The sequence below is a fragment of the Genypterus blacodes genome, unplaced genomic scaffold (genome assembly GCF_046128005.1).
Source record: "Genypterus blacodes isolate CSIRO-AG114 ecotype Tasmania unplaced genomic scaffold, CSIRO-AGI_Gbla_v1 ptg000017l_1, whole genome shotgun sequence".
NCBI classification, from domain to species: domain Eukaryota; kingdom Metazoa; phylum Chordata; class Actinopteri; order Ophidiiformes; family Ophidiidae; genus Genypterus; species Genypterus blacodes.
The window spans coordinates 3,612,907-3,634,532 of record NW_027466831.1 but is presented as its reverse complement, the minus strand read 5'-3'; the positions used below and the strand labels follow the sequence as shown (position 1 = coordinate 3,634,532).

At 42.6% G+C, this 21,626-nt stretch overlaps 1 protein-coding gene across 5 annotated transcripts in view; it reads right to left on the bottom strand.

Annotated features, from left to right (window-relative positions):
- The window catches only part of tox2 (TOX high mobility group box family member 2), a 90,523-nt gene that overhangs the window by 7,888 nt on the left and 61,009 nt on the right, over positions 1-21,626 (bottom strand). For 4 of the 5 annotated variants that reach the window (XM_076141145.1, XM_076141147.1, XM_076141146.1 and 1 more), the window contains exons 4-6: positions 18,294-18,569; positions 4,338-4,619; positions 2,482-2,712 (exon numbers count right to left, since the gene is read on the bottom strand). In XM_076141145.1, the coding sequence (XP_075997260.1) occupies positions 2,482-2,712; positions 4,338-4,619; positions 18,294-18,569 (789 nt within the window). The remainder of the gene's footprint in view (positions 1-2,481; positions 2,713-4,337; positions 4,620-18,293; positions 18,570-21,626) is intronic. The other variant, XM_076141148.1, reaches the window with a different exon arrangement.

Genomic DNA, 21,626 nt, shown 5'->3' with positions numbered 1-21,626 from the left:
TGAACTGACATTTTGACGAGGGAACCTTCAGTAATTTTAGCATTAAGAAATAAAAGGGGGAAAAAAAGATGCCACCTTGAACACATTTATGCGTTGGGCGGCGTGGCGTGTTTCAGAAGTACTAAAGGTAATTGGAAACAGGGGCCGTGTTCTACAGTTAAAACAAAGCGGTGTGTAGGGGAAGACTTGTGTTTACATTCTGGTGCTCCTTGCATGGCTCCACAGGGTCTGACTGTGACATTATAGAACACACACCTCATCGGTCCTATAGAGATGACGTGACGGGGGGGGAGGAGAGGAACGGAAAAGACATTACCACATACATCAACAGCTCCAGTGCAGGAGAGACAGAGAGAAGCTGGGTATGAAAATATCCAAGGTACTAAAGCTGGCATGGGGAGGAAAGGCTCCATGAGAAAAGACAGAAAAGCTTTCCACGTAAACATCGCCTGCAGAACACACAGTTTGGTACAATGCGTCGTTACGAATAGAGTTAATTGATGTCATCGTGGAAACAAAGGACCGTCATTGTAATGAGCAGTAATGTGCAAAAGCTGAATTAGTTACACTACAGTATGTAACAATACAAGGTTATTAAGTTTATGCATTTGTTTTGTTGCTGTGCTCCTCATTGAGTAAAATGAGAGCAATCAGTGTTATTATTGCCCAGACAGACTTCTACATTACATTCCATAATGACATTATTACCTCAAGTTAATTATGTGTCTTGCAAGGTGACACGTTTGATTAAACACCTGAATGCACACACTCGTCAAAGAAATGCCAGATGAATGACACAATAGAGGAGGGGTTTAAAAAACTGGTGTGAGAGAGAGAGAGGGAGAGAGGGAGAGGGAGAGAGAGAGAGCGGGGGGGGAGAGCGAGAGAGGAGGAGAAAGCGAGAGAGCGAGAGGGGGGAGAGAGAGAGAGAGGGGGAGAGCGAGAGAGGAGGAGAGAGCGAGAGAGGAGGAGAGAGAGAGAGGGGGGGGAGAGAGAGAAAGAGGGGGAGAGAGAGAGAGGGAGAGAGGGAGAGGGAGAGAAAATAAGCCTCCCACAATATAACCACCTGAAAAAGCAGCCAGGACACGAAGGGTTAAGAAGCACAAACAATAACATTTCAGGAGCAGATGTCCTTGAGGCAAAACCAAGGACAAGGCAATTGCTAATCTTGTATTCCCAGCATGATCAAATCACCAGGCAACAGATATAAATAAAAGGACAGGAAATGAGGAATTCACATTCAAGGGTGTCAGCGGCGAAATGAAGATTCATGGTGAAGAGCCTGGGTGAAGGCGGCAAAAATTAACTGCAAATAAAAGGGACAGACGGCCTCCAAAGTCCGGCGTCTAAAGTGGGTTTGGTGGGAGAAAAACACACACATGCTAGATGGGCTCTATTGGATGGTGGTGGAGGCTGAGGAGAATGAGCTGCACTTTGTCATGGAGACAGGTGCTTTTATTTGACACCCAATAGGCTGCGCCCTGACTGGATATTTTAAAAATATGAGTCTGCACACGATCATCAGACTGTCTCGTTTTCCATTCATTTCACACCATCATTCCCTTTTTTCCATGAACACACAGAAACCCCTTTGACTTTGTCTGTCGGTCTGAAATGCGGAGACGAAATAGAAAAATGTGTCGGGTCGGAACGCGCTCGCTCCCCAAACTGACGCCCGCCCCGCGCAACCGGTCAGGCGGCGTCCAAATGAAATTAAGTCGTGAAAAAAAAACATTCCGGTAAATTTGTCTGCAGTTGATGGCGACAAAGTGCTGACTTCTTTCAGGGTTCGTCTGATTTACGGCGCAATAATGCATGGCGGCACATTTGCCGCTGGTTCATTTTGCTGGCTAGGTTTGTAAACATATGCATAAAATGAGGTTTGAAAGCCGTCATTCCTGCAAAACAACTCTCCCTATATGTGCGTTAGAAGCAATAAACAACTCTAAGCAAATGATTTAGCCATTATGTGCTTCAATTTCATGCAAATCCTGTTTAGAGGAGAGGATTTGACACAATGGAAATCTCACTATGGGATAGAAAATCTTACTTTGCCTCGACATGCCTCCTTCAGGTCTGATATCTGACCTCCTCTCTCTCTCCCGTGTCATTTCTCTAAAACAACTATCAACCCAGTGGGTAAAAAATGTGTGATAATAAAGTGCACACTTGCGTTTCTTAGACATGTTTTTACAATTTGCATTTCCAAAGCACGTCCGGTTACGAGTTATTTAAGTAGCAGGGTTTTATGTTTAAAGCCTTTTTTTATTGTCATTAAAACAGTTTTAAACATAAAACCTTCCCACTTGAATAAAGCATCAAAGTTTATTGGTAGCTGTTATCCTGCGTCGCCTAAATGAACGCCGGTTGTGGCTAACGGTGAAATTTAATGTTACAAGTGAGCGCCGTTGATTTCAAAGATAAATAAAAATACTGTAAGCACACAAAGATAAACACACAAACTCCTCCGTCTCTCTTTACCTGTTTCTGCTCCTCGCCCAGTCCATCCCACATGGAGGCCACTATCTTGGAGACGTCTCCGAAGGTGGCGTTGGGGTTCTGGCCCTTGATGGCGGCCTGGGTGTCTCTGAAGAACAAAGCGTAGGCCGACACGGGCTTTGTGGGTTCATTGGGATCCTTCTTCTTCTTCTTTTTCTGAGGTTTGGGCTTGGGCTTCATCATCTCCGAGGACGACCGCTTCTCGCCGGCGATCTGGAAGACCCAATCAGAAACATAACGGATCAGTTTGAGGGAAATCCTGCTCTCTCTTTCTCGCTCTTTCTCTCTCTCTTTTTCTCTGATGAAGGCTTGTAAACATTCTGTCCAGGTCAAGCATGTAAACTTCATCATTTACTCTCACAGATCAATCCCTGTGTAATCAGTGTTGGAATATTGCACCAATGTTTCACTGACAACAGCAGTTTTCCAGACACACACACACACACACACACACACACACACACACACAGTTATTCCAGCTGTTTCCACCCTAACGCTGCACACCAAATGTATCAAAAACACATCTGTTAGATGAATACATTTATTAAACCATTTCAAATCTTTATTTTTCTGCTTTTGGAGTCATAAATCTGACTTTTCTCCGTAGCGGAGTGAAGAATTTTAAATCCCATGCTCTCTCTGATGTGGTGTGAGGATGAATTGGAGAGAGGCAAATGGAATTGCTTACTGATAGGCGCGATGGCAATCATTTTTTATTCATAAAGCGCGAAAAGCACAGCAGAGATGTATGGGGGGGGGGGGGGATTTGTGTTTTAACTTAAGGATCCTATTCTTGTTATGTCACTGCAGCCCTTTTTTTCCCCATTTACACACACGTTGATGAATCTGAGGCACTGCGGATGTGGCAGATTTAATTATTCCCCTGATAAAAATGAAGCTGATCTTGCCCGAGACATTGTTTTGGTGGGACAATTTATGAAGGCGGTTCTCCGGATTTACATAAACCAAATGAATATAAACAAGGATCCTTCTCTCCTCATTTAAATGAAGGGGTGACTTTAAATGAGGGAGTTTCTGTATATATCCCATAACCAATGACAAAACACATCCGCAACACCTATTATCTGACCTGTGTGAGGGTCTCGCACCATCAATCTATAGGAATATCAAACGCACCTCGCTGTCGTTAGGATACTTTAACAACACATTCCTCACCAGTGTAAATGAATAGACAACAATGAAATTCCCGGAAAGAATGTTGCTCATGTTGACAGAGTGCAGGACTCCAGCTGGCTATTAGTCATGGCTGTAAAACGGAGGTGGGAATGGATTGTTGGAAAATTTGCAAAATGCGCAAGTGGAATAGAAAAATCTGTTTGAGTGCAAAATAAGATCGTGCACAAAAGGAGCAGGAGAGGCTGTGTTGCTTTTAAACGTGTGTGTGTGTGTGTGTTGGTATCCGGCTGTAGCGGTTGCTGCAGAAGTGATGTTTTTCTTAGATTGGTTCCTTTTCTCAGATAAAGGAAAAAAGTTAAAAGTTGTTTTTACAGTTAAATCCTATTTCTACCCGAAAAGCAATTTTCCTTTCAAAGCACGGCACCACACACCAAACATACAATAAAAAATAAATAAAAGACAAAAAAAATAAAAAAGCACATCTTCAATAACCCTCAATTTCAGCAAAACTGTGCAAGCACGTCAGGGACCGTCTGACTTTTCCAGGCAACCGAACAAAAGAAGCACAAGCATGTCAGCCCCATATTCCTGTTTATCTCCGCGCTGCAGTTTAGCGCGTCAACACGATTCACAAAGCGCTGCCAAAGCTCGCGCCCTGCTTCCTATAACGCAAGCCAGGGACAGCTTTGCCACATCAGTACCTTCGAATGAGGATCGGTCTCCTCTTCCTGATTGGAGCTGGAGGGGGAGGGTGTGGCTGATTTGCTTCCAGGAGGTGAGGGGGAACCGTGGGGCAGTGCACTCCGGCTGACCTGGGGGTTAAGCTGGGACAGTGCGCTCATGGGGTTGGGCAGTATCGTAGGTGAGCTGTTTATCAGGGGGTGGTGACGGGCGGGGTCATAATGAGCGCCGTCTGGGTGCTGGTGATGGTGTTGCTGTTGGTGGTGGTGGTGGTGGTGGTGGTGCAAAGCCATCTCCTGCATCTAAGGGTGAGAGAAGAACACCAGCTTTACTATCTTCTCAGCTCAGAGGACAAAGACTGCCAATTAGCCAAATATGCAACGTCATCGTAAAAATCCTTTATGTCCAATATGTAGATAGTGGAGATGACATTTGTTATATTTGGGGGAATATGTGTGTGGGAAAAATGTTTGTTTTTGAAATAGGATCTCTTGTAATGAGAGAAGAACGCCTTACAACAGAACCACGAGCTCTCTAACACACAGCTGAACTGAGCCTGGTGCTTATCACCCTCCTTGTTCAATGTCATTACTTTCTTTATAAAGTTGCAATTGCTTGTTTGGTTTTAAAATTAAACATTGATCTTCATTTGGGATGAAACCACTTAGAATGAAGACTCCAACTTCATTTCCAGGTACAGAGAATTTCAATGAAAGCTTTGGTCATGACTCCAGAACCGTGTGGTTCTAGATTGCATATGAGACACGACACAATCAGACATTAAGGACGCTAATAGTTCAGATCTATATCTGTAATATGTCTGACGAGGAAGAAGGAGTGTGTGTGTGGATCCTTACTGTCTCATAGTGTTTCAGCTTGTTTTACAGTTATCAGATGCTTCTTAAAACCATGAAATGCTGCACCCTGGAATGCACAATGAATTTGATATTATGACCTGCCAACCCCCACCTCCCTTCTTCTTTTTTTTTTTTACGATTATGGCATTCTGCAGCATCGCAAGTAGACGGCACGAGTGCATGCGATTCATTTATCCCCGGCAGAACCAGTGTCAAATAAAATGAGCTAACAAGCAATAAATCCCGTGGCAACTATAGACTAAACAGAGATCTGGGAGAGTCACAGGGACTAAAACTGACCAGGTGGGTGCCTGCAGAGATGTTTCAGACTCATAAGACCAAAGCTGTAGCATCTGTGACATCACCTGCAGGTCATTGTCGTCTAGTTCTAGTCTAGATTTGTGTTTAGCCGTTAACTATCTCTACCTGTGACCAGAGAGAGTAAACGTTGGCGCAATCTTATTGACAATAATTAAATTCAACATTCTCCCTTCAGCCGTGGTAGCTGCTGCTCACACAACACTGTGTATCGACCTTCGACAAAAACGTGCGTATCTGCGTATTCATCTGCCTGGCGCTCGCCTTCCTTCACTCGCTTGCGTGTTAACTTTGTTCCTCCGTCATTATGTGCTTGACAGATGACGTACACGCCGCTTATCAGTGATTGTCTAATAAAAATGTCTGCTTGTGGTTTTTTATTGGGTGCTTGGTGAGAACTGTTACATGACGGTACACTGTACGCACCGACCACAACAACGAGCTGTGGAAGTGGGTTCAGTGCGATGGGTTCACATTACACAGAGCCTGAATCGATGTAAACATCATAAATATTAGTAAACGCAGGATTACAACCATACCATTGTTTTGAGGAGTTCTCTAATGACATGAATGTACATTAGGTCATTTATAGCTGTGACACAACCAGTCTGCAAGTGTGTATTGTCCTGGGTCGAGGTAGGAAGAGACTTCAGCTCCCTTCAGTTTCATTTCTGTGCAACTCGAATGATGGAAAAGCAGCAATCCCAGCAGGTGGCAAAGTAATCAATCAATCAGACATTGATCAACTACCCACTGGTGTACAGTATAGGATTGTGCCCATTGTGTACCACGACAAAGTCAAATGTTAGCGTATAGCAGCCTTTCTCACAGGGACACGAAACGGCGCTTAGCTGTGAACGCACAACCCCAAATGTAGAACATCCTTTCGGAATAATTACCGGAACGCCGTGCCGCAACCTTCCGCAAAGTAGTGCGCCCCGCCGTCTTAAATGATCATCAATGACTACATCAAAAGCTTTCTGCCAAGATATGAACACGGAACCAAAGGATGCTTTTAATGCAGGCGTAATGTTTGAATGTTTGGCAATTTACAGATCAGAAAGTGATGAACTAGCATTTGTTAGCTCGTTTAAATATTTATGAGTTAAATAATACATTACACATTAGCGCAATGGTAAAAAGATCAAATTGAAAGGGCCCGAGCATATGAGGTCTTGATAAACACGAGTCGGGGGTTCAGACGTGAAGGTTTGCCTCTCTAATCATAATTGGTCCCAGTAGATTGCTGTGAATAATAACGCGGAGCAGAGTAACGCCGTGCGAGACTCTGGCCCGCTTTGAAAACTGGAAACATCCACAACACACAACATTTCGACTCTGTGTTTGCCTCGGCAGCAGCTCACAAAAGGCAGCCATGAACAAAGACATTCCTTTTGCATTTCAAATAACCAAGCTCTAACCTCCCCCCCATTCCACGGCAACCTCCAACTTCCCAATTGCGATTCAAAAAACACCGTCGCTGCACTTCCCCTAAAACATAAGGAAAAGCTCCGGCGGAGGAAGAGGAGATGGGAAATAGAAATCCATTAATTTTCAATTTTCCATGGATTTGCTCTTTAAGGGTCCTCACAAACCAAGAAGCATTGAAAAACCAATTAATCAAAGGCGAATGGCCCATCATAGCTATGGCAGACATATTTCCATAGCAACAGCCTCCAGGCAAAATTGTCACATTTTAATCTGAGCCACACCATGTTTAATATAAACGAGAAAGAGACGCGCCGAGCCGCCGAGCCAGCGCACAAAGGATTCCACGCCGCGATAACGTGGCACCTCTGTCAGCGTCACCGCGCCGTGTTTACCAAACACAACAAACCCATGCTGACGTTTCTATGACAACAAATTAATTGGAGCCACACAAATGAGGAGAATACGTAACGTGACAATGCATCGCCACACGGTTGATTATAGACACGAGTGACATCGCAGATTTTCTTTTAGACACATTTCTGGCATCGTTCATATCCAGGCTCACATTTAACAGCATTAACTCCAGCTTAATTCCCATTAGAACTGAGTGTTCTGTCCTAACTAATGAAGCAGTTAGTCATCAGATATAATGGACACATAAACTGTTGCATCTGCATGATGACGCTGACGGTGGCGGTTCCAGGACGGGCACGGGGAAAGAACCAAAACATGCGCGCGAGTATGCATGATCTAATTGCAGTTACTTAAAGCACATGCAACCAGCTCTACATGATCGCCAAAGCATTAGAGCTAATGTTCTCGCACAAACTGCTCCCGCTGTGATAATGTCCGACTAATAGTCATTCCGACGTCCCATCTCTAAATGTCTCTGAGTGCTTTTAGTTGGCGATTTCACCTGGGTGAGTCAGAGGGAGCACGAAGTTATCACACAGCACCATCAGCGGAGGGCTAAATAAAGCCAGTGGCTGATGGCTGTACAAATATTATGAAAGAATCTGACAAAGGTTGCTGGTTGCCATAGGTACTGTATGCTAATTCCTAATGGTGTCATCCAAACGGCTGGGCAAAGGATGGGGGGGGGGGGTTGCACGGTAACAGTCGTCTGTTGTTGCTCTCTGCCTTTAGCGTGAATCCAGAACATCCTTTCCATTTGACACATATATGGTGTAGATACAGGTGCAGGTATAAGAGCTGAACCTTTTGCTTCCACCTTAATGCTGTAATCAGTAAGAAATAATCGCTGCAAATGTTGAGTTTTGATTCTATGCTTGCATTTATAGATTTAGTCAACTGGATTCTGCCTCTGTGAAGCATTTTAAAGGCCTGAGAGATAAACCTTCATCATCGTAAACTGAAGGAGAGACCGAAATAAAATGAGGGAGGACATGTGGGGAAATGGCAAGAGAAAATGAGACAAAACCCACCAAAGCAAAGAACTAAACTCCCGTCTCCAAAAGTTAACAAAGGGCCGGTTCGATATGGCTTTAGGTGATGAGCAGCCAGCAGAGCTAAACTGTGATGTAAAGCCAGGAAACTCGGTGTGAGCGAGTTCCTGTGCCATCGTTACGCCTGTCGTGTTTGTATTCACATCTTGTACATCATAGTCAAATGGGAGTCAAATAACAAAGGCTTTCCAATTATGTGTAGCACATTGTGTGTGAGATGGAATATCACAAAGCCATTGTTCTCCTGCTCCTGCTGACCTTACCTTTGAAATGGTTTCACGGCCGCTCCAATTGCCTGCACCATTTGATTTAGCTAAGGGGATTTGACCACCAGCACAGAGATGAGAGGGGGGTGGGGTGGGGGTGGGGAAGCCTTATATGGCTATAAGGAGAAAGAGGAGAATCAAACCAGAGGAGAGGAGAGGAGAGGAGCTCACCTTGCTCCGTCCTCATGTCGATCCCTTTCATCATTTCATTTAGAGGGTTAATTGCTATGCAAGGTTTCATCGCACAGGCATCACAATAAACCCTCGACCACGCCGCCACGTTTCAGCTTATTTGTCTCACTGCAGACAAATCAACACGTGCCCCTTTGTAACGAAGGACCGGGACTCAATTCACTTTCAGATCTTACCTCTAAATGAAAATCTGAATTAGAATGAAGTGGCAACGCTAATTCATGTAAAGCTTTGTTGATATGTTTAGCAAACCTTTCACCCCGGCGAGTTCGCCCGTACGAGCTCAGTCCTCCCACCCGATCCTGTTTGGATGTACTCTGCCCTGATCAATGGCTCTAAAAGTCTTGAGCCTTTTCTCTCCCCGCTCCCTGCTTGACTGGAGCCATCTTGTTTAGAGTGATGGCTCACTCACACAGGTTCACGGCTGCTATTGTAAAATCACCCAGCGTTTAATTGAAACAAATGACTATAATAATAGAACATTATCCCTGCAGGCACCCAGCCATGACAGCTTTAATTAGAGCCGCGTTTCGAGACTGATCCTTCAAAAGCACAGCCGCTGAGCGAACGCGGCGGTAAACACGCCTTTAGGTGGGGGAGCCGATCCGGGGCCTCGTAGCCCTCAAAGCTACTTCTCATTCACCCCGAGGGCAAAGCGCTAACAACTCTGTTCCTCAAAGAGCCTTCTACCGTCCAACCCTCCCTCCTCGCTCTTTCTTTCCCTCCGTCTTCTTCTTCTTCCTCCTCCCTCCATCCGTTACTTTGGTTTGTCAAGCTTCACATGCACCCAGGAGGGTCATTTGCACAAGCTGAGGAGCCTTAATAGGAGAGCGGATTGATGAATCGTACGCCACTTAAGTATGAAAGCAAAGGCAAAATGCTGCTTGCTAGCCGAGGACATCAGATGGAGCCCGTGCTAGCAGATACGCCGTGGGCAGAAGATGTTTTGATTTGAAAAGACGGTCCTAAAGAATTAGCCCTAGTTGATATTATTATTATTCAATATCACAGCTCTGATACCACAGTAATATTGTGATTCAGGTAAACTCGAGCCAAGCGCATTTAGAGAGACGCATTTTTATTTATTAGCTTGGCAGCGACTCCGTGTTGCCAAACAACTCTGAGCTCTGAGGTCGCTCACTATCAGTGTTTCTACTAAATACCAGTCAAATGTAAAAATCGCTACATGTTGAGCTCTCACACTTCGGTCCTGAACTGTGATCACATAATTACTCTGGCAGAAAAAGAAAACACACAAACAGCCTCACTGCACCGACTCTGCCGGCACATCTCTACTAATTCTCATACATTTGTTGACTTAATTGTTCAAACAAGGTCATTTAAAAGCATAGCTACGTATGCACCCCCACACACACACACACACACAGGCTGATATGGCTCTGATTGCTATTGACTGGTGAGTTGAAAAGTCCCACCCGCCATGCATCTCAGAGCAAATCTGTGACAGCAACAAGGCTGTGGTTGATTTGTAGATAGTAATGTCAAGATGTCCCCCTCGGCACCATCCTCCATGTTCCTCATTACTGGTAATGTCAGAAGAGCCTCCTTTGCTTTTATTTTCTCTCTCTTCCTTTCTCTCTCTTATATATTCTTCCCCCTGGTTTTCTCTCTTCTTCCCCGCTTTTTCTTATTCTCTTGTTCTCACCCACTGTCTCTCTCCTTCCACTCCCTCTCTCGCTCAGCCCGGGTGTGTCTCCGAGCTCACCTCACAAAGCACAGCGTCACAGAATCAGAGTCTTGCCTGACATGACATGTAGGAGATGGTTGTGAGGAGCAGTAGGGACACACACTCTTGACAGCAGAAGGCAAGGCATCTCTGCTCCCACTAATGAGACCACTGACTGCAGTGTCAAACACAGTGTGTGTGCGTGCGTGCGTGCGTGCGTGCGTGCGTGCGTGCGTGCGTGCGTGCGTGTGTATGTGTGGGTGTGGGTGTGCCAACACTCGCACAACAAAATTGAATGTAGATGCAAAAATAATGAACACAAAGGCGAAAAAGTGCATAGAAATGAGCAGAAGGTGCATCCAGTGTGTGGGCAAAGATGCACACGCTGTACCAGTGAGTAACGCATCAGAGATACACACGCACATGTGAAAGTCACGCCATCATGATTGGCATGTGTGTAAAACCTTTCACACATTTCTGACAAGTGTTATTTTCACCTTTTCTCTGCGTTTGATCTGTAATAGCTGTTACACACTGTGGATTACCATAAAACTAAATCCACCATCTTTTATTGTGACAAACTGTAATTACACAGTTCGTGCCATCACTTGTCACCAAATACTAACAGCGTTGTCATTTGAACCACTTTACTGGATGCGCTACAACGATAAAGTTACACTATAATTTGTGCCTTTGGAGAGTTTGAGCAGATGTTATTTTTCTGTTTTAATGCTAAATCAGAAATGTCGTAACTTTCACTTTCATTTTTTGTCCTTGTGGACGGATGGTTAAGCCTGTATTGGTCCTCAATCGGACGTGTGATAAGAACGTGCTAAATGTTTGAATGTGATCAGTGGCGAACACGCCGACGTCCCTGAGTGAGACGGCACGGGACGCTCTTCATCACCACCAGGGCAGAATATTCCTTGTGGTGAAAGAAGAATGAGTTGATGGATGGGTGGTTGAGATAGTGCACAGTGCAATATGGACATGATTTCATGGCATGATAAATGGCAGCAGGGGCCCGTGGCTAAGTGTAATATGAAATCCCTTATCTATGTATCTGTTTCATAACAGGGCCTATCTGCCGCAGCTGAATCTGCTTCTCTTTCCTTGGCTTCTGTTCTTCAGCGCCGATCACATCTGCAGTACGGAGGGCAACAACAACACGTACGTGAAAGCACATCTTTTACTTGGTTGTTTTTGAAACACTATATGATATGATGAACTATTTAAACAGGAAAACAAAAGGAAGCGTCACAGTATAGATCCTCTTGTGTTATCTGTGATGGCAGAGATAAACGGCGTTATTAGAGGAGGCTTTGTGCTGCACTTACTGCAGGAGGAGTCATGTTTACACTATGTTTAAATTACACCCTCACTATGAATGAAATGTAATTTGTCTGGTAGAACCTGATCCTGTAGAAAATTCCCTGCCATCTCTTAAGAATCCCTGATTAAAATGAAAGAAATGAAGTTGCACATGAAGTCAATCTGAAAGGTTAATTGACTTTAACAAGGAGAATAAAAAATGAGCTTCTATTCAATCCAACAATGAAAAAAAAGATCCGAGAGAAATAATGATATTGGAAAATAAGTTATATTTCCTTTAAGATATTTCTTAATATATAACTACAGTTTCATATCACATTGCCAGAGAAATAAGGCACTTTCTCCCAGGAGATGAGAAAAGAATTGAATTTTTCCTTATCGGTCATCTATTTTTCCACAGAATGCTATTACTTGCTGTCTGCCGTTGCTAAGCAACAGGAAATATTAATAGGACCTTTTATTAGCTAGGCTTTACCAGTGGAGTACTAAAATGAGGAAGTGGAAAACATGAATGTGTTACATAAATCTCCCAACCTTTCAGGGTTTGCACAAGTCTCTGTTTGTCCAATGATTTATGGCTGTGATAATTCATTTATGGGAACAGGAGGTGTGAAATGCCACAATGGAACATTAGCCTAAGGGACAATTTAAAAGAAAGTAAAATAAAAAAAAAATCACAAAAAGTGAGAAAAAGGGAAGTCGTTGAAAAAAAAAACAGTCCTGTGTTTTCTTGTAAATATGAAGCGTCCATCAAACAAGCAGGTGTGATTCTGTTCTGCTGCAGGCATGGATCATTCCTAAGCATCTATGCCCGGAACAACATTGAAAATAACTAATACCAGTCCCATTCTATCAGTGGGATTGTTGAACTGTGGTGAGGAGGGACAGACGCTCCATCTCTCTCTGCAGATGCTCTAATCCGTTTAACCAACGACTAAAAATGAAAGTCTGTGAAGGAGAAATTAGTTTCCTTCATATCGCCGACACACCATTCCATCTGAATGAAAGGCACGCAGAGGCGCACATACACTATAAGGCAGACAATGAACTGGAAATTACAAACACTATTAACTGCAATATTTCTGAAACGTCTTTAATCTGCGTTTCTCTGTTCCGTGTTTATAAGAAAGACGCCTCTGTACAGTATGTTAGCTGGGGATCCTCCATCAGAGAGGACACATTCAAACACACCTCCGCTTTCTTATCATTAATTCATCCGCGCTTGTCTCAGACAAATTCAGTTGACATTGCAGCTTATAATTCATTCACACAGGCCAGCAGGGTGAGCACCTGACACAAGCACTTAATCCTGAGTTAGAGAGAAAGAGCAAGAAAGGAAGCCCGAGCGTGTGCACAACCACAACACACTAATCAGGCAGGAATTAATGCTGCGCAATTAATCTCAACTACTGTCTCAAGCTTGTGCACTGAAATGTTTGGACAAAAGAAGTTAAAAGATCTACAATTTGAATATGAGTATAAGGGATAAGTCTTTATTTTGACCCTTAGTCATATCCTGTATGCAGGAAAATAACAAATGAGATATTATAGCTCTAATAATAAGCTGTTCCTGCTAATACAGAGCTGTTATGCATAACCTCCCCTGGCTGATTGCGCGGTACATTCATCATCATCTTCTCCATATTCAGAAAATCCCACTACTGCCACTTTGATGGTGGCTAACATAGCATAACATCATCGAGAAGGACTAGGGGGAAAAAAAACACAAAATCAAAGATAATATATTCCAAATGCATTTACAGGTCAAATAATACAGGGAGTGTGAAGTGTAGTGTGATTAGATAGGAAAAGATTATTTTACAAATAGATTTGGATATTTGGATTTAGTGGTCACTGCGCAGGTGTGATGCTGGTATGAACGCAGCTATGAAGGCAATAATGAAATACTTGTGCTTAAGGTGAGGTTTTGGAGTAAACAAAGACACGACAGACGACAACAACAAGGCTGCTTCATTTGCTCGTCGCCGAGTCTAGAAATTCTTCGCCAGTAGTAGCAGAGATGTGTATCTTTCTGGGCTGTATTGATAAGATCAGTGCAACCTGAGCACGGCTATTAAATGTCTAATGTGTTTTGGAACTTGTAGATGCTATGACAGAGGGAGAGAGAGAGAGAGAGAGAGAGAGAGAGAGAGAGAGAGAGAGAGAGAGAGAGAGAGAGAGAGAGAGAGAGAGAGAGAGAGAGAGAGAGAGAGAGAGAGAGAGAGAGAGAGAGAGAGAGAGAGAGAGAGAGAGAGAGAGAGGACCTGCCAAGTGCATCAGAGCATCAGAGAAAAAGGGCTCTCTGAAAGATATCAGGTTTGGCCAGGAGGGGCTTCAGACCGCAACACAATAAGCATCAGCGAAAAGCCCTTATGAATTGAAAATGGACTCTTCACAAAATTAGGAGAGGACAGTCAATTATGTCTTTCAGGTTTGGAGAGTTGGCAGAGATAGAAAATCGCCACCTGTTTGGGTGAGAGAGTGGACGATCTCTCAGGTTAGACGACGTTGAATACCTTCAAATGTATTTAAAACCTCCCCCTGCATAAATATTCTCCTTTTCAAGCTTTCACAGAGGAGAAATGACTTCTTGTGCCTGTCAAATCGATCTGTAGATCTCGTGCTAAACACCTCGGCTTTACAGTTCAACACCGCGGCTATACCACCGCCCCAACAATCTAAACACACCGCCATCCATTTTGCACTAAGAGCTCCCCTGGCTATGATCATCTGGTTGCTGCGATACTCCTCCAGCAGAAATCCCCTCTTTCATATAATCACTCCATTTATTTCATGTTTATGTTGTGGCACATGAAATGGTGGACTTTCAAATGTCCTTAAGACGTGAATCAGGCAGTTGAGACCAGAGGCTCTGAGGCTTTTGTTAAGACAGAATAACCCTATTTCACTCAAGTGAATTATCTGTAAAATATCTAATAATGAAATCCAGGAGGCACAGAAGACTGGAGGTATATGCTCATTTTTAATAAGAGTTACCTTTTTACACTTTGCAATTTCTTCTTGCTTTCCTCCCCACAATGCCCCCCACTCTCTCTTGCTCTCTCTGCCTCTCATTTTCTCCTCTCTCTCTCCATCCTCTCTCTCTCTCTCGCTCTCCATCCTCACCCCCCTCCTCTCCTCATCCCACTCTATTGCTCTCTTTTCATTGCCCAGCTCACGTATTGAATCTGCCTGATGAAAACAGATCTCACTGCAGCACCACAATAGAATGGCTGATGCAGGAAAGATGAACCCTAATGGATTTTTTTTTTTCAATGTGCTCAAGATTGAATATAAGGCCTGACCTCCAGATGTAGTGGATCCATTTCAACGGGCGGGCACAGATATTGTTTATAGTGAAGACACAGAAACACAAAGACATACTTGGACACACACACACACACACACACAGTACAATGTCAACAACAGTGGTAGCCAAATCCCTGTCCATTCACATATCGCACTCCAAAGCTTAATTTCCACCCAGTAAAATTAGAATTAACCCCCTGTTATTTATCAATCCATGTCAAGTGAAATATTCATAATGACAGCATCTCATGTTTGAACTGCCGTTTGCTTAATTACTCTGCTCAACCGACTGTGTCAAGGTGAGGCTCCGGTTTAATAGACACTCCATTCTCGCCACAAAATGAGCCGCTGCTACGGTTTGGTAGTTTAGGCAGACAGAGTGTTTGATTTAGAGACGTCTCTGTGTGATTGCTATGCTGCTCTTTGCGGGGAAGTGGAGGAAGCACGGTAGAAAAGATCTGCTGTACGTCCAGGGAGCCTCTCTTCATGTTCGTGTTGAGTTAGTTATTTTGGTCTTCAGTATAGTGTCAGAAGGAAAGGTAATTCTACTCTCTATAGTTCCATACTTCACATTTTCACATACTTCACAATGTGTTTTCTTTAACATTACATCACAGTACTGTATGATGTCAAATATTTAGAGAATATTTACAGTAAATTGCAAATTATCACTTATCACTGCATTAAAAACAATCCTTTAAATACAGAGATTTTATATATTGAACCACATCCAGGGTGATTGTTTTAATATCCTATTGCAGTTGCATCTCTCCAAAAAAACAAAACAAATCTTTACCAAATCTAACACTTGCTTATCAGAATCTCCTTTTTAAAAGATCACGTCGGTACACAATTTCCATTCTGTGTTCACGTTCTAGCTTTAAAATGTTTAATGTGATGCGTTTCCATCACATAACCCCCACCTGCCTCTTCAAACAGCCGAGTGTTGCTGCTCTTCTAGCTGTAACAAACAGACCGACTGCCAAGCGAGAGAACGGCCAATCAACAACTGTCTCCTCACTAAAGGTCATGACCAACATGCTGAAATGAATATGAAGATAAATGACATATGAATCCAATACCCCCGGGGAGCATTCCAACATTATATATTTATATATAAGGATATATATTGTATAGTTTAGATCCTTATCAAGCCACGTTTTGGCTTTGCTGTGATGGATAGTTATCTCTTTTATTTATGATAAGCATTATCATTCGCTGCTTGATCTTGATATTTGCATCCAGCGTATATTTTGAGATGTATGCTGCCTATAGAATAGATGTGGTTTTCTTGCTGTTAGTATACACAACACATACACTTTCTACTGATCCCTCAGGAAGAAAGAGACAAATAGTAAACATGTGTACCGTATTGCTTTTCATACATACTCGCGATTACAGCAGCGGCAGCAGCACTCGTGTCGATATGAAGTATATTTCTGTTTATTTTGTTTGTGCATCCTCAGCCAATGTTCAATAATTAAGTGGTGACCCTCAAACCCTGGTCTTTGTATAGTATTACTCACCATATTCTTCTGTTTATTCAACTTACTGAGATTTCATCCTGCAGTTCTGAAATCTATAAAGAGCATCGACATCTCTGTACTTCAGAGTGGAAGAGTTGAATGAAATCAAACATTATTTAATGCACGCAAAACTGTCCTTAGCTGTCAAAAAGCATATGATTAAGCCTGAATTACAGCTTTGATTTGAATTACACAACGGGGAAATGTTTGTTCTTCTAGCTGAACAACATTCCTTTTCCTTGCCATGCAGGGTCTATATATATATAAATTCTAAAGAGACTAAATACAGAGCTTTTGCACATTCCGGCCTATACATTATGTTTTACAAATAACCTTACATATATCATTTGTTGTGATGGAGAACTTTGAAACACCAGACATTATGCAAACCAGTTCTATTCCCTGCATTTCTTTTGAATGCAATTATGGCTTGGAGATGCTAATTTGTGGAGGAGTAGTTTTGTGTGGAGCTGAGGGAGTAATCAGTGTGTATTCATGTTCAAAGGCTTGACAGATTGGCCGAGGCAAGCTGTCTAGATAGATATGATGCTGATAGATTTACCCACAATCCTTTTCTCTGTGCATTAGAGCTGACAAGGCAACTCCTGAAAAAATCATTCAGTTCCCCCACTTAGCCATATTTTTTCCCATTCTGTGCTGAAAACTGCATTAATGCTATAAGGTTGCATACGGTTACAAATTATGAGGCCGCACAGGGGTTGACATTTAAAACGTCTCTTTCGGATTTTTTTAAAAGTGCACATTTTCCTCTCTTGCAAATTCGGTTGCTGGCCTCCTCAGGCATCTTTTTCAACTGATGTAATTTTTCTACATGGTCCTCTGTGTATCTTTTTCAGTGTGATATTGGTGTATTGCATGTACTGGATCTGTTTGTATATGTGAAACCTAAGTTGGCTCTTGTGTCCTCACTTTCGCAATATTCAGAAAAATTTTATTTAATCTGTTTTCAGGAATAACACAGGGCTATATGTGTTAAAAGGAGACTTTGTGTGTGTGTAACGTGTTGAAGCCAACGTGTAACATGTGGGAATGTATCCACTTCCACACCGGGTTAGACATATCCACCAAGTGCAAGTGTTAAGGCCGGCTCAGGCATATCGCAACAGAACCTTAGACAGACACGTAAAAAGAAAAAGCCTGATTTCACTCAGTGTGCATAGCGGAGCCCCATCAAGATCAGGGGAGTGTAGAAGTGGATCGGTGTGTGTTTTGTGCAGAGTACGGCATTAGAAAGGTTTCAAAATAGACTGTTAATGAAAATAAGAACATGGAATTCTGGACAATCTGTTCTGTTTCTGTGTCCATATCTTGTAGAATGAGGCAGATTTCTGCACTTGAATTAAGAAAGAGAATTTATTGGGAAGAAGTTGTCACTATTTAACTGCAAAGGTGGCTGACACCCTTGAAATTAATGGGGTCTATCTGCAGAAACCTCATTCCTCTACTTTTTTATTTAACCTAGTCAAAACTCAACAGCTTATAGAAACATATGTACTCAATACTAACAAGATTTCTTATCCAAATCCCACAGGATGCTGACGGTCCATACACAGTTCAGTGGCGCTACTCACCGAGGGCATTTGGCTGGAAATGAGGTGGCTGTCCTGTGCCAGCATGTTGGACATCATCAGTGTGGGCAGCTCCGGGTAAGAATACGGGTTGATGAGCCCATTGTGTGGCAGCGAGTGGCAGAGGTAGCCTGTGGAGTCGTGCTCCATCAGGTGAAGAAGAGGAGGCTCGGGGTGGTTAGGTGGAGTGATGGGGGGGATTTCGTAGTCTTCGTCCCCAGCTCCATTTCCACTGGCACCGCCGCCTCCTCCACCGCCACCGGTCTGACCTGTGTAGCTCTGAGCAGAGAGAGAGAGAGAAGGGGGGGAGGGGATAAACGGTTAGAAAGGTGAAGTTTAAACTGTATTACTATTAACACAGGTCCAACTTGGTAAAATGATGATACACTATGAAATCAGGAATTCAAGAAAGATATTTCCATCTTATTTTTGTTATTGGTTGACAGTGATGTTGTGATGTTCCGCGCGATTTCCAAGATAACTGGACTCAATTTGTCTTTGTGAGGATTTAAGTCTGTTTTTCAGCTCCAGCTGCATAAAGACGAGTCTGACAAAAGGACTGGGTGGTTTCAAAAAACAAACACAAGCACCTGTTTCAAGAATCAGATCGATGGTAATGATTCTTGAGTAATTAAGTCGTTTTGTCAGTGATTCGATTCTTAAAAACAAATCGTTTCAGTGAGGTTCTTAAAAACTCGTTTTCAATACAAATCAGCACGTCTTAAATACTGTGTAGAAATGAGTCTTAGTATATTGAAGTAAGATTGCTGCACTAGAATAAAGAAAATTTCATCATAATCAATTGCGATCACTCAATCGCTTGATTCTTTTGAGTGAATACAATATGGGATTTTGAAATAAATAGATAGATGAAGTGACTGCATACATGTGTGGACATAAATATACTTACAAACATGGAGTCAAGGGTGTAAATAGTTGAATTCTAGCATTACTTTACCATCTAGTAATATTCACTTAGAGCATTTCATTCTACATTTCTATTTCTCTTCCCTATCGGTCACTTAAACTGTGATACGTGTCCAAGTTCTATGCGTAAGTGTGGGTTCTGTGAGGAAGATTTGTGTTTAGACTGCGAAGACTTTAACCACACTGATTGAGAACCCGAGCCTCCATCCTGTGGACAGAGACTAAGGTGCTATTCCAAGAAATGTTACACGTCTTTTTCCTCACCACACTGGAAGATTATTTTACTTAATACTGGCAAATCAAGATGGATTTCAGAACATTGAAATCTTCTTTCGCAGCTTTTTTCCCCCTAGGGTATTTAAATATCCACTTGACAAACTGAAGCCAACAGATTCTCATTTCCTTGCTAAGGATACAATGATAAAAGCAACATTTGCAACAGTTGTACCTTCCACAATGACCTTATAAATAGTCCTGCAAATAACAAGCAAAAGGAATGTAAAATATGTAGTTTCTGTTTGAACATTAGGATTTGATTAGTCATTTTGTTAGAATAGAAGTATTTTTCAAAGGGGAGAAAGTCGCCTTTTAGAATAAAGCTCAGTGTTCCGCGAATGCTGATAAATAAGACTAACAGGCTGTGTGTGTGTGTGTGTGTGTGTGTGTGTGTGTGTGCTTGTGTGTGTGTGTGTGTGTGTGTCACATCATTGGCACACTGAGTCTGATCAGATCCACAGAGTTCTGCACAGAGCAGAGAGGACAAGAAAAATCACAGGGAAATTCAACGGGGAATGAAAAGCAATTTTGTCTCAGCCGATCCGACTTGACTCCCATTGTAATGACTGAGTCAAATTAATCATCACAAATAATATTCTGGTGTCAGCCATTCAAGGGTTTTTTAATAGAATTTTTATGATTCATGTCGTGCAGTATACATCAAACAGTCAGTTCTGCAACATTTCAGAAATCAATTCAATATCATCTTTGTGTAGGCTGTCATCCTCAGCAGCAGAGTGGTCATTTATCTCTCTAACAGATACTTTTAGAAAATAAGGGGCATGGGGAGATGAAGGAGAAAGGATATGGGACACATTTTCTCTTGTTTCTAACAACCTTGTCTTACCAATCTTACAAATTCACATCTACAGTGGAAAATACTTATTTAAAATACAAACCTAACTCTTTGGGAGCGTTAAAATCCTTTGTGTAATAAAAGAATAGAAACCTGGACCAAGTAGACAAGCACACAGACAGGGCTGATGACAGGAAATGACTAAACAGTAACAAAACACTAAAAGAACAACTCACAATGTTACTTTCAATGAGGAATGTGGGGGCACATTCAGCCTTTTAAAGGCCACTTTCATCTGCTGACATGTTAGAGCGAATGAAAAGACACATCTGCGATTGCCTCACTTGTGATTTACTTTGTCCTGACAACGCCTGTAAAGTAGAGAGGTATTAATCCTCTGGACTGTCCTGTGAAGACAGATGTTTCTGTAAACCTTGGGGGATAGTGTTATTGTTTGGTCTAATGGACAAGCAAAACCAACATTTCCTGAGATTCAATTTCCCTCATAATTGTTGGAAGGAAACTAAATTGTCTGCTGTAAACATTGGGGGCATTGTGTGAAGGGAGTCCCTGTGCGTGTCCCCTCGGAGTCTTCGCATCACCGCCGCTCGCAGCGCTTCGCTACGGCCGGGTGTAGTTCCATATCATGGAAGCACCAACACTGCTTAGTCATCGCCAAACCAGGTCATGTTCACAAGCCCTTTCCTCTCCCCATCTGTGTATAAATATATATCCCTGCAATATAAACATTTTCCTTTTCATATCAGTTGCTGTAGTTTTGATTGTGCACGGGACACAGGACTGAGGATGTGTCATGTGTTAGATTGCTGTGAAGGCTCATCCAATGCCCTTGATGATAAAATGTAAATACCAAGGACGCTCCCAGTTGGATTGTGGCAAGATAAATTATTCATACGCCTCTATTCAGAATGAGATTGCATGTACAGAGCCTCATGTACACTCTGGCTAATGTATACTCCTTTCTCCTTTAAAAGTAAAATCCAAACAAAGGCAATGCATTTGATGGATCATATAGACCAGCGTGTGTCCTAGTATGGAATTGGCTTTTCAAACAAAAGCTTCCTCTTCCTCCCCCCCCCCTCTCCCCACCTTAAGAGGCATTCGTCAATGTTTTACTTTAAATAGCCGGGGCCATATTCCTACTAAAAAAAAAACCCTGCATTCACACAGATTCTATTTTCTCTGTTTTCTATTCCCTTTTCGCGGCACTGATCAATACCACACCATAGGCGAGCTCACGTCCAATAACCAGTATGCTCGGCCCGGCACAGTGAGCGAAACACAATCTGTAACGTTTTAATTAAGAGACAGATCTC